The sequence below is a fragment of the Loxodonta africana genome, chromosome 3 (assembly GCF_030014295.1).
Source record: "Loxodonta africana isolate mLoxAfr1 chromosome 3, mLoxAfr1.hap2, whole genome shotgun sequence".
Taxonomy (NCBI): domain Eukaryota; kingdom Metazoa; phylum Chordata; class Mammalia; order Proboscidea; family Elephantidae; genus Loxodonta; species Loxodonta africana.
The window spans coordinates 141508663-141521693 of NC_087344.1; the positions used below are offsets into that span (position 1 = coordinate 141508663).

At 39.0% G+C, this 13031-nt stretch overlaps 1 protein-coding gene across 10 annotated transcripts in view; it reads left to right on the plus strand.

Moving 5' to 3' along the window:
• LOC111752889 (UDP-N-acetylglucosamine transferase subunit ALG14 homolog) overlaps positions 1–13031 on the plus strand; it is a 363040-nt gene that overhangs the window by 178486 nt on the left and 171523 nt on the right. For all 10 annotated transcript variants that reach the window (XR_010321454.1, XR_010321456.1, XR_010321455.1 and 7 more), the window contains one exon: positions 5435–5586. Coding sequence is in view for 5 of the 10 variants with exons in the window: in XM_064282231.1 (XP_064138301.1) it covers positions 5435–5586 (152 nt within the window). In the remaining 5 variants the exon portion in view is untranslated. The remainder of the gene's footprint in view (positions 1–5434; positions 5587–13031) is intronic.

The following is a 13031-nucleotide window of genomic DNA, read 5'->3' on the forward strand; positions in this document are numbered from 1 at the left end:
AGTTTAAATTTCCCATGAGTGTATTCAATGAGGGTTTCATTAAAAATAAAGACTGTTAAAACAGGTATGATAAAAATTTTTTTAATGTATTTTATTTTTGTTTTTGAGAATATACACAGGAAAACATACACCAATTCAACAGGTTGTACATGTACAGTTCAGAGACATTGATTACGTTTTTCAAGTATACAGCCATTCTCACCCTCCTTTTTTGAGTTGTGCCTCCCCCATTAACATAAACTCACTGTCTCCTATATTTGCTCTCTGACCCTTTGAGTTGCTGTTGTCAGATTGAGCCCATATAGATAGATCTTAAAAGAGCACGATGCTCAGCACAGACATTCTTTACTAGTTAAGATAAACTGTTTGGTTTTAAGAAGACTTCAAGGGATCTTTTTGTTTCAATGTTTAAAGATGATCTCAGGGCAGCAGTTGCAGGAGTTCATCTAGCCTCAATGGCTCCAGCAAGTCTGAATTCTTTGAGAATTTGAAATTCTGCTCTACATTTTCCCCCTTTTGATCAGGATTCTTCTATAGATTCTTTGATCAATCTGTTCAGTAATGGTAGCCAGGCACCATCCAGTCTTGGTGTCACTGCAGAAGGGGTAGTTGTTCATGGAGGCAATTAGCCACACCGTCTGTTTCCTCTTCCTCTTGCCAACTCTTTCTTCCCCCGTTGCTCCAGGTGAATAGAGATCAATTGCAGGTACAATGCAGTTTTTTTTTATTATTATTATTGTGCTTTCGGTGAAAGTTTATAGAGCAAATTAGTTTCTCATTCAAAAATTTATACAGAAATTGTTTTGTCACATTGGATGCAATCCCCACATTGTGTCAGCACTCTCCGCCTTTCCCTTTCCGCTTCGGGTTCCCTGGTTTCATTCTTCTAGTTTTCCTATTCCTTCTTGCCTTCTGTTCTTTGTTTTGCCCTTTGGTCTCATATACTTGATTGATCTAAGAAGCACATTCCTCACATGTGTTATTGTTTATTTTATAGATCTGCCTATTTTTTGGCTAAAAAGTGAACTTCGGGAGTGGCTTCAGTTCTGAGTTAGAAGGGAGTCCAGGGGCCATAGTCTTGGGGGTATCTCCAGTCTATTTCAAACTAGTAAGTCTGGTCTTTTTTGTGAATTTGATCTTTTGTTTTACATTTTTCTCCTGCTCTGTCTGGGACCCTTTGTTGTAATCCCAGTCAGAGCAGTTGGTAGTGGCAGCTGAGCACCATCTACTTCTTCTGGTCTTGGGGTCATGTAGGCTGTGGTTCATGTGGTCCCTTAGTGCTTTGGACTAATTGCTCCCTTGAGTCTTTAGTTTTATTCCCTCTCCTTTGCTCCCGACTAGAAGAAACTGATAGTTGTATTTAAGATGACTGCTCGTGAGCTTTTAAGACCCCAGACACTACTCACCAAAGCAGGATGTAGAACATTGTCTTCAACAATTATGTTGTCCCAGTTGAGATACATGTCACACGAGTCTGTGGTCCTTTGCCTTTGTGTCTGGTAACTTCATCCTGTGAGGTGTTCAGTTGTATTTTAGAGGTTTATTGGCTGTGCCGCTTGTGTGCTCTGTTGTCTAAATTAATATATAAGGTGTGCCTACAGTCAAGTATTTAGAAATATCCACCACGAATCCTCTCTGTGCTGGTGGGCGTGCTGCCTTACCCCTTCCCCTTTCTTTTGGCTTATCTAACTACCTATCTGTCTACCTATGTATCTATCCATTTGTAGATGATTGTTTATTAATACTATTGTTGCAGGATTGTCTACGCTATAGTAGTTACCAGAAGAAAAGACAAAATGAAAACTGTTGCCATCAAGTTGATTCCAACTCATAGCAATCCTATAGGACAGAGTAGAACTCCTCCACAGGGTTTCTAAGGAGCAGCTGGTGAATTTGAACTGCTGACCCTTTGGTTAGCAGCTGAGCTCTTAACCACTGTACCACTAGGGCTCCAGGAGTTACCATAAATCAAAACCCATTGCTGTCAAGTTGATTCTGACTCATAGCAACCCTTTAGGATGGAGTAGAACTGCCCCATAGGGTTTCCAAGGAGTACCTGATAAATTTGAACTGACAGCCTTTTCGTTAGCAGCTTTTATGGATTGAATTGTACTCCCCCAAAATATCTGTCAACTTGGCTAGGTCATGGTTCCCGGTATTCTGTGATTGTCTACCACTTTATCATCTGATGTGATTTCCCTATGTGTTGTAAATTCTATCACTATGATGTAATATAACAAGATGGATTGGTGGCAGTTAGATCGATGAGAGCTACAAGATTAAGTAGTGTCTTAAGCTAATGTCTTTTGAGATATTAAAGAGAGAAGCCAGCAGAAAGACATGGGAACCTCATACCACCAGGAGAGCAGTGCCAGGAGCAGAGCGTGTCCTTTGGACCTGCGGAGAAGCTCCCAGAGAAAGGGAAGATTGATGACACAGACCTTCCTCCAGAGCCAACAGAGAAACCCTTTGCCTGGAGCTGATGCCGTGAGTTTGGACTTGTAGCCTACTAGACTGTGAGAGAATAAATTTCTCTTTGTTAAAGACATTCACTTGTGGTATTTCTGTTATGGTAGCACTAGATGACTAAGGGAAACCCTGGTGGTCCAGTGGTTAAGTACTACGGCTGCTAACCAAGAGGTCAGCAGTTCAAATCCACCAGGTGCTCCTTGGAAACTCTATGCAGCAGTTCTGCTCTGCCCTGTAGGGTCGCTATGAGTCGGAATTGACTCAGCGACAATGGGTTTTTGGGTTAGGTGACTAATACAGCAGCCATAGCCCTTAACCATTGCACCACCAGGGTTTCCAGTAGCTACCATAAAAAAATAGTTGTCCTTTATTCCTGCGTTTCTCTCAGTGTTACAGTTCAGTTTTAACTGCAGTGGAAGAAGTCGTGCCTATTAGGTTTTATTCTTATTTGTTCCAGCTGTGAAAACAAATACCTACTTTGCAAACTACCCTACTTTTTCAAGGCTATAAATAAAGATACTAAAATGAGAATAAATCAGATGTGTAAATTACTTGCCCTAGGCAAGAAGATGGGTAACAATTTATCAAGTTAAAGTATGGTTCTAATTCTTGAAATTTATACTAAATGCATCCCACTTTAATTTCTATGTCTAATTCCTCCTAGGATCTAGAGAGAACCCTTCACTTTCTATATAAAAGAAAAATTTGTGTTAATTTCAGTACAGTTTAATTTGTTTGATTATCCTTCTGCATACTCACTGTTTCACTGTTGAAAGCTTTTGCTTACAACAATGAGGGAGATGTGGGCATGCTTTATAGGTGGGGGAACAACATGAACAAAGCACTGAGGAGGTAACAAGTACAGTGAATGCATAGGATGGTAAGGAGATTAACCTGGCCAAGGCGCAGAGACTTTGAAATGTAATTGAATATGGTGTGGTATGATAGGGCTTGTGGATAAGAATTTGGAATGCTTTGCTTACATTTAAGTGAATTTAAGTTCCTCTTACTTTTTTTTTTTTTTTTTTACTTTTACAGTTAATCTGTGTCTTGGTCACGTAGTGCTGCTCTAACAGAAACACTACAAGTGGATGGCTTTAAGAAAGAGAAGTTTATTCTCTCGGGGTCCAGTAGGCTAGAAGTCCAAATTTAGGGTGCTGGTTCCAAGGGAAGGCTTTCTGTCTCTGTCAGCTCTGGAGGAAAGTCTTTGTCATCAGCCTTCCCTGGGTCTGGGAGGATCTCAGCTCAGGAACCTCAGGTCCAAAGGATGTGCTCTTCTCATAGCACTGTTTTCTTGGTGTTATGAGGTCCCCCATGGCTCTCTGCTCACTTCTGTCTTTTATGTCTTGAAAGAGATTCGCTTAAGACACTGTCTAATCTTGTAGATCTCATCAATATAAGTGACAGATACTTTGGGGGGGACAGAATTGAATCCATGACAATCTGATAGGCAGATTTTCTTTGACTTTTTTCCAGGAAGGAAACCTCCATAAATACAGGTGATTTTTTAATTTATGCTTTTTTTTTTTTTTTTTTATTGTGGTACATGTATATGTAACATAACATTTGCCATTTCAACATTTTTCAAGTGTACAGTTTTGGAGATTGTATGGTTTCTAAAATCTAGAGTTGTTTGGCAAAGCTGGTAAATTTTATCATGGACCTACATAGTGTCAGAAGCTCTGCTAGGACCTGGGGATAAAGTGGTGAACAAAATTGTTCCTTAGGAAGACACAGCCCCGCTGCTCAGTGCTCATTTCTCACTTACCTTACTTCTCACAGAAACCTTCAGTAACTAGCTTCCCGTTTTGACTTTCCTACTTTCCTGACATTTCCTCACCTTTATTCTTCTCCCCAGTATTCCCACCATGTTTTAGATCTTGCCATCTCATCCCTAAATTTCCCTGCCCCTGCCCAATGGTCTCCCTACCCTTGCCTGTATGTCTTAGTTATCTAGTGCTGTTATAACAGAAATACCACAAGTGGATGGCTTTAACAAACAGAAATTTATTCTCTCATAGTTTGGGAGGCTAGAAGTCCAAATTCAGGGTGCTAGCTTCAGGGGAGGGCTTTCTCGCTCTGTAGGCTCTTGGAGAAGGTCCTTGTCCCCAGTCTTCCCCCTGGTCTAGGAGCTTCTCAGCACAGGGGCCTCAGGTCCAAAGGACGTGCATGCTCCTGGCTCTTCTTGCTTGGTGGTTATGAGGCCCCCCCCGACTCTCTGCTGGCTTCTCTGTTTTACTTTTCAAAAGAGATTGACTCAAAATACAACGTAATCCTATAGAATCAGTCCTGCCTCATTAACATAACTGCCTCTAACCCTGCCTCATTAACATTATAGAGGTTAGGATTTACAGCAATAGGGTAGTCACATCAGATCTTAAAATGGTGGACAACCACACAATACTGAGAATCATGGCCTAGCCAAGTTGACACACATTTTTCGGGGACACAGTTTGATCCATGACACTGTCCATTACCTTCATGTCTCAAGTCCTCCCTCAGCCTTTACTAGGGCTCTCCTTCACTCTTCTGGCATTGGTTTTTCATAACCATTTGCTTGACCCCCACATTTTACTTTTTCTTGCTATCTTGTATCCCTGTTTATCTTTGTGTGTGGGCAACACACATGCACATATGTGCATGTGTGCGTCCCATCCTCCACCAGACTTGATAACAGGAGCTAAGATAGGTACTTCTTGGTACCTTCCTCAGCACCTAATGGTAGTGCTGATTTTATTTTTATACCATTTATTATCTTCTTCACCCACCACATCAAAGTGCCATTTATTCAAGGGCAGAGAATAATGTTTCAAAATGTTCCTTCTGTCTTTTGAGAAATACACAATTTCAGTGGATATGTGTGGGTGTGTTTTCCTAGAAAACACAAAATTGGTATGATATGGTCAAATAGAAATATATGTCCACTGTAGGTTTCTTAATCTCGGGCCTTTCAATATTTTTTCAGGTAGGCATACCGCTGGAATCCTGAGACTGCTTGGGAAACTGTCTAATGCTTACCGTCCAAGGAATTATATCTTTGCTGACATGGATGAAATGAGTGCCCATAAAATAAGAGCTTTTGAAGTAGATCGAGCTGAAAGATACTCCAGTACCATGGTAAGTGATCATTTCTAAGAAAGCTACGATTTGTGCATTGTGTTTAATTTTCTCTGAAAATAATATGATACTTAAGTGCCCTGCCCACACAAGGCATTCAAATGTTTATTGCTGATGAAATATATTATGTTTTCTTTAATTCTTTTAAATAGAGGAAACAGTTTTTTAATTAATTCCAATTATGAAAGTTATTTACGGTTACATGCATAAAGTGTCCCGTTTGAATGTTTCCTCTTTGTCAAAGTATTGCATTCATTGGTAACTTATCTGTCAGTGTAAAGTTCTTTGTCAGTGTATTACATTTATTGATAATTTATCTATGACTGATTTTTTTTCTGTGTGGAAACCTTTTTTTTTTTATAATAGTGGTCTCATACAATATTTGTCCTTTTATGATTGGCTTATTTCACTCTGCATGATGTCCTCCAAATTCATCCATGTTGTGAGATGTTTCCCAAATTTATCATTATTTTTTAATTATTGCATAGTGTTCTGTTGTATATACCACAGTTTGATTGTCCATTCATCTGTCGATAGGCTTTTAGGTTGTTTCCAGCTTTTTGCTATTGTGAATAATGCTGCAATGAACATGGTGTGCATATGTCTATTCCTGTTATGGCTCTTATTTCTTTAGGGCATATAGGAGTGTGATTGATGGATCATATGGTACCTATATTTTCTAGCATTTTCAGGAAGTGCCGTATTGTTTTCCATAGTGGCTGCACCATTTTACATTCTCACCAGCAGTGTATGAGAGTTCCAGTCTCTCCACAACCTCACCAGCGTTTGTTGTTTTCTGTTTTTTTTTAATTATTGATGGTTAAGATTGTGTGTCAGCTTGGCTGGGTCATGATTCTCAGTGTTTTAGCAGTTGTATAATGTTGTGATCACTTCCCTGTTGAAATCTGATATGTTATTACCCCCATGATGGGATCTGCTATGAGTAGCAAATGGGTTGAAGGGGAATTTCCTTGGGTGTGTGGCCTGCATCCAGTATGGGTGGACATTCAGGCAGGGCTCGGGGCTGGGGCGGGGGAGGTGCGGGGGCTTTCGTTCATTCTTGACCCTGCAGCTGGCACCTGTTGGTCTGACTTCCAGTTATTGGGACTTGTGTTAGCAGCTTGCCTGTGCTTTTGCCTGCCTGTCTGGGAATTCATCGATCTTCACAGCCTTTTAACAACAGCCCTGCTCTCTGGCCTGCTGATCTTGGGTTCACCAGCCCCTGTGGCTACGTGAAGCAGGAGAAGCCTCCTACCTGATCCACAGACTTGGGATGGTACAGCCTCTGCAACCAATTGAGCCATTTCCTCAATATAAATCTCTCTCTCTTTTTTCTCTCTGTATATATTTATACGCTTTACTGGTTTTTCTTCTCTAGAGAATCTAGCCTAAGACATTGCCATCGATGTTGGGGTGATCTTTTTGTAGTTTTGATTTGCCTCCCTCTAAAAAAAAAAAAAAAAATTTTTTTTTTTTTAATCAGCGCTGGGGGTTGGGGGAATGGCTAATGATCATGAGCATTTCTTCATGTGTTTGTTAGCCACCTGAATGTCTTCTTTGGAGAAGCATCCGTTTATTTCTCTCCCCATTTCTCAGTTGATTTGTCTTTTTGGTATTGAGGTGTTTTTTGTAAGTTTTAGAGATTAACCCCTTGTTGGATATGTTGTAGCCAAAAAATTTTTTCCCAGTCCTAGTATCTAGGTTCTCTTTTTACTCTTTGGAGAAGTCTTCTAATGAGCATAAGTGTTTAATTCTTAGTGGGTTCCATTCATCTATTTTATCTTCTGCTGTTTGTGCATTTTTAATTACGGTCGGTATATGTAGGTATATTATTTATGCCATGTATTAGGGCCCATAGGATTGCTCCTATTTTTATCCTTGATCTTTATAGTTGTAGGTTTTATATTTAGATCTTGGATCTATTTTTAGTTTGTTTTTGTGTATGGTGTGAGGTATGGGTCCTGTTTCATTTTCTTACAGATGGACATCCAGTTTTGCCAGCACCATTTGTTGAAGAGACTGTTCTCTAATTGTCTTTGGCCCTTTGTCAAAGATAGCTGACCATAGGTGGATGGATTTGCTTCTGGGTTCTCAATTCTGTTCCATTGCCCATTATGCCTGTCATTGTACCAGTACCAGGTTGTTTTGACTACCATGGCTGTGTAGTAGTTTCTGAGATGAGGAAGTGTGAGGCCCCTTACTTTGTTCTTCTTCAATAATTCTTTACTTATCCATGGCCTCTTTCCTTTCCATATAAAGTTTGTGATTAGTTTTTGTATCTCATTAAAGAATGACACTGGAATTTAGATCGGGATTGCGTTACATCTATAGATTGCTTTTGGTAATTTTGATATTTTCACCATATTAAGTCATCCTATTCATGAACCCTGGTTAGATTTATTCCTAAGAATTTTATTTTGAGGGGGCTAATTTTTTTTTTTTTTATTGTAAGTGGTATTGTTTTCCTGATTTCCTTTTTGAAGTTCTCTTTGTTGGTTTAGTGTAACCTAACCAATTTTTGTATGTTGATCTTGTATCCTGTTACTTTGCTGAATCCTTCTATTAGTTCCAGTAGCTTCTGTGGATTCTTTCGGATTTTCTCTGTATAGGATCATATCATCTGTCAATAGGGATAGTTTTTACTTCTTCCTTTCCAATTTGAATGCCCTTTAATTTTCTTTTCTTGCCTAATTGTTCTACCTAGGACTTCCATACAGTGTTGAATAGGAGTGGCAATAAAGGGCACCCTTGCCTAGTTCCTATTATCAAGGGAAGTGTTTTCAGTCTCTCCATTGAGGGTGATGTTGTCTGATAGTTTTATGTAAATGCCCTTTATTATATTGAGGAATTTCACTTCTATTCCTATTTTGCTGAGAATTTTTATCAGGACTGGGTGTTGGACTTCATCAAATGCCTTTTTTGCTTTGATTGAGATGATCATGTGGTTCTTTTATTTATGTGGTGGATTACGTTGATTGATTTTCTAATTTTGAACCATGCTTGTACACCTGGTATGAATCCCAGTTGGTCATAATGTATTATATTGTTAATATCTATTGCCTAGAATTTTGTTGAAAGTTTTTGCACCTATATTCATGAGGGATAAACCCACTGCTGTCGAGTCTATTCCGACTCATACATGAGGGATATTGGTCTGTAATTTCCTTTTTTGGTGGTATCTTTTCCTAGCTTTCGTATCAGGATTAAGCTGGTTTCATAGAATGAATTAGGGATAATTCCTTCCTTTTCTATGCTCTGAAATAATTTCAGTAGTATTGGTGTAAGCTCTTGTCTGAATGTTTGGTAGAATTCTCCATTGAATCTGTCCGGGCCAGGCCTTTTTTTATTTGGGATTTTTTTTTTTAACCTTATGTATTTCTTCTATTGTTGTGGGTCTGTTCAGACTTTCTACTTCAGTTAGCGTTCGTTTAGGTAGGTAGTATGTTTCTAGAAATTTGTCTATTTTCTCTTAAGTTTTCAAATTTGGTGGAGTATAGTTTTTCATAGTATTCTGTTATGATCCTTTTTATTTCAGTTGGTCCTGTTGTAATGCCATCCATCTCATTTCTTATTTGAGTTATTTGCATCTTCAACTGTTTTTCTATTGTCAATTTGGCCAGTGTCAATTTTCTTGATCTTTGAAAGAACAAGCCTCTACTCTGGTTGATTCCTTCTATTCTCTGTTTCATTCATTTCTGCTCGAATCTTTATTATTTACTTTCTTCTGGTTACCGTGGGCTTCTTTTGCCACTCTCTTTTTATTTGTTCAAGTTGTAGGGTTAATGCCTTGATTCTTGCCTTTTCTTCTCTTTTGAAGTGTATGTGTTTATAGCCATAAGTTGTCCTCTAAGTACTGCTTTTGCTGTGCCTCAAAGCTTTCGGTGTGTTGTGTTTTCATTCTCTTTGGATTGTAGGAATTTTTTTAATTTCTTCAATTACCAAGCTATTTATAAGCAAAGTATTATTCAGTTTTCATGTATTTGATACTTTTCCCTGCTATTGACTTCTATAGTGTTGTGGTCTGAGAAAATGCTTTGTATTATTTTGATGTTTTTAAATATATTGAGGCTTGCTTTGTGGCCTAAAATTTGCTCTATCCTGGAGAATGTCCCACACGCATTGGAAAAGAATGTGTACTGTGCTCCTGTTGGGTGGAGTGTTCTGTATATGTCTGTGAGGTTGAGTTGGTTGATTGTGGTATTTAGATCTTCTGTATCTTTGTTGAGTTTCTTTCTAATTGAAAGTGGTGTGTTAAAGTCCCCTACTGTTAGGTTTGGGGATTATTATGGAATTGTCTGTTTCTCTTTTCAATGCTGTTAGAGTTTGTTTTTATGTATTTTGGAGCTTTGTCATTGGGTGCATATACATTCATTATGGTTATATCTTCTTGGTGGATTGACCCTTTAATCATTTTATTATGTCTTTCCTTGTCTTTTATGGTGGATTTTGCCTTAAATTCTACTTTGCCAGAAATTAATATTATCACTCCTGATCATTTTTGTTGTTGTTTGCTCAATATTTTTTTTTTTTCCATTCTTTGTGTTTTAGTTTATTTATATCTTTGTGTCTAAGGTATGTCTGTTCTAGACAGCATATTGATGAGTCGTGTCTTTTAATCCATTGCGCCCTTCTCTGTCTCTTTACTGGTGCATTTAATCCTTTCACATTCAGTGTGATTATCTGTAGGAATGAGTTCACTGCTGCCATTCTATTATGCATTTTGTGCATGTGGTGTTGATGGTTTCTTTTGCTTAATTTTTGTGCTGAGTTCTTTTTGTTTGTGGACTTTCTTTTTATTTCCTTCATTGTAGTTGATTTTGTGTTTACTCAATCTTTTTGGTTTTTTTATTTTAGTGGTTGGTTTGTCAAATTTCTTTGTAGTTACCCTAACAGTCACCTTTGTTTTCTAAGTTTAAAGCAGTCTTATTTCTTGATATCACCTTGACTTCCACTCCATATGGAAGTTCTATAACTACACCACTTATTCCCTTCTTTTTTGATTTAAAGCTGTTATCATTCACAGGCTGATGTCTCGGTTCCCTGTTTTCAGTCTTTTAGTGTTGCTTTGTTTTTGAGAATTCTTTATCTGGGTTGGCATCTAGCTGATGCCATCATGTGTCTTAATCTCAGATTGTTGTCTTATGTTCATGGTTCTTTATCCATAGGACTGCTTTTAATATTTCTTGTAAGGTTGGTCTCATTTTTATAAATTCTGTTAATTGCTGTTTATCTGGAAATGTCCTAATTTCGCCATCTAATTTGAGGGACGATTTTGGTAGATATATAATTCTTAGTTGGCAATATTTTTTCTTTCAGTGTTTTTATATATTTCATCCCTTGGCTTCTTGCTTAGATGGTGTCTTAGGCTGGGTTTTCTAGAGAAGCAAAACCAGCACAGCGTGTAAGTATATGTATAAAAACCCATTGCCATCAAGTCAATTCTGACTTATAGCAACCCTTTTGGACAGAGTAGAGCTGCCCCATAGGGTTTTCAAAGAGTGGCTGGTAGATTTGAACTGCTTACCTTTTGATTAGCAGCTGAGCTCTTAACCACTGTGCCACCAGCCCCCCCAAAATATATGTGGAGTGATTTATATAAAGGAAATGGCTCACATGATTGTAGAGCTTGGAAAGGCCCAAGTTTGTGGGTCAGACTGGAGGCTTACTCTGACATGCATAGCCAAAGGTGGTGGTAGATCCAAGAGGAGATCTGATAGGAGTCCTCTGGCCCACAAGCTGTGGAGGCTGAAGAATTCCAAGACGTGAAAGTAAGACGTCAGATAAGCTCAAGTCCCAAGATGCGGAGGTCATATGAACTGGAGCCAGCTGCAGGATCCAGAGCAAGCAAAAGCCAGTGAGCCTTGCCAGAAAGTCCACCTATATTGGATGTAGGCTGCGCCTCCAAGGAAACTCTCTTTCAACTGATTGGATGCTCGCAATGGATCTCGTCATGGAGGTGACCACATTATACTTACACTACCTCATTATGGAGGTGAGTACATCATTAAAGAGCTGCCAGAGTCCAGCGTAGCAGGGGCAGGGGTTTGGGGACCATGGTTTCAGGGGACATCTAAGTCAATTGGCATAATAAAATCTATTAAGATAACATTCTGCATCCCACTTCGGAGAGTGGTGTCTAGGGTCTTGAACGCTAGCAAGTGGCCATCTAAGTTGCTTCAATTGGTCTCAACCCACCTGGAGCAAAGGAGAATGAAGAACACCAAAGACATAAGTAATTACGAGCCCAAGAGACAGAAAGGGCTACATAAACCAGAGACTACATCAGTCTGAGACCAGAAGAACTAGATGGTGCCCAGCTACAACTGATGACTGCTCTGACAGGGAACACAACAGAGAACCCCTGAGGGATCAGGAGAGCAGTGGGATGGAGGCCCCAAATTCTCATAAAAAGACCAGACTTAATGATCTCACTGAGACTAGAAGGACCTCAGTGGTCATGGTCCCCAGACCTTCTTTTAGCCCAAGACAGGAACCATTCCCAAAGGCAACTCTTCAGACAGGGATTGGACTGGACAATGGGATAGTAAATGATAATGGTGAAGAGTGAGCTTCTTGGATGAATAGACACAAGAGACTATGTTGGAATCTCCTGTCTGGAGGGGAGATGGGAGGGCAGAGGGAGTCAGAAGCTGGCCGAATGGACTAGAAAAGAGTGGTGGGAATGCGTCTACTGTCTGATTAGGGGGAGAGCAATTAGGAGTATAAAGCAAGGTGTGTATAAATTTTTGTATGAGAGACTGACTTGATTTGTAAACTTTCACTTAAAGCACAATAAAAAAAAAAAAAAAAAAAGCTGCCAAAATACATCATAATTGCCCAACCACTGAGGATCATGGCCCAGACAAGTTGACACACAACTTTAACATGGTTTCTGCTTTCAGCAGCCTTTATTTGTCTTTGGTGTTGAAGAGTTTGATTATAATGTGTCTTGGTGATTTTCTTTTGAGATCTATCCTGTATGGGGTTTGTTGTGCTTCTTGAATGGATATATTCTCATCTCTCATGATATTATGGAGATTTTCTTCTAGCAGATCTCCAGATGTTCTCTATGTGCTTTGTATTTTCTCCCCTTGTTCTGAGATTCTGATCATACGTAGATTATTCTTTTTGATAGTGTTCCACGTAACTCTTTGGCTTTCTTCATTTTTCACTGCATTTTTTTCTGATTGTTCCTCAAACAAGTTACTGTAAAGGGGTTTTTCCTCTAATTTGCTGATTCTGTCTTCCGTTGCCTCAGTTCTGTTCCTGTGCCCTTCCATTGTGTTGTCTATTTCTGAAATTTTATTGTTAATCTTCTGGATTTCTGATTGCTGTTTCTCTATGGTTTGCAATTGTCTGTTTTTCCATTTTGTTCTTATATTGTTTTCCTGAATTATTCTAGTGTTTTGTCTGTGTGTTCCTTGATTTTGTCTGTATTTTCCTTG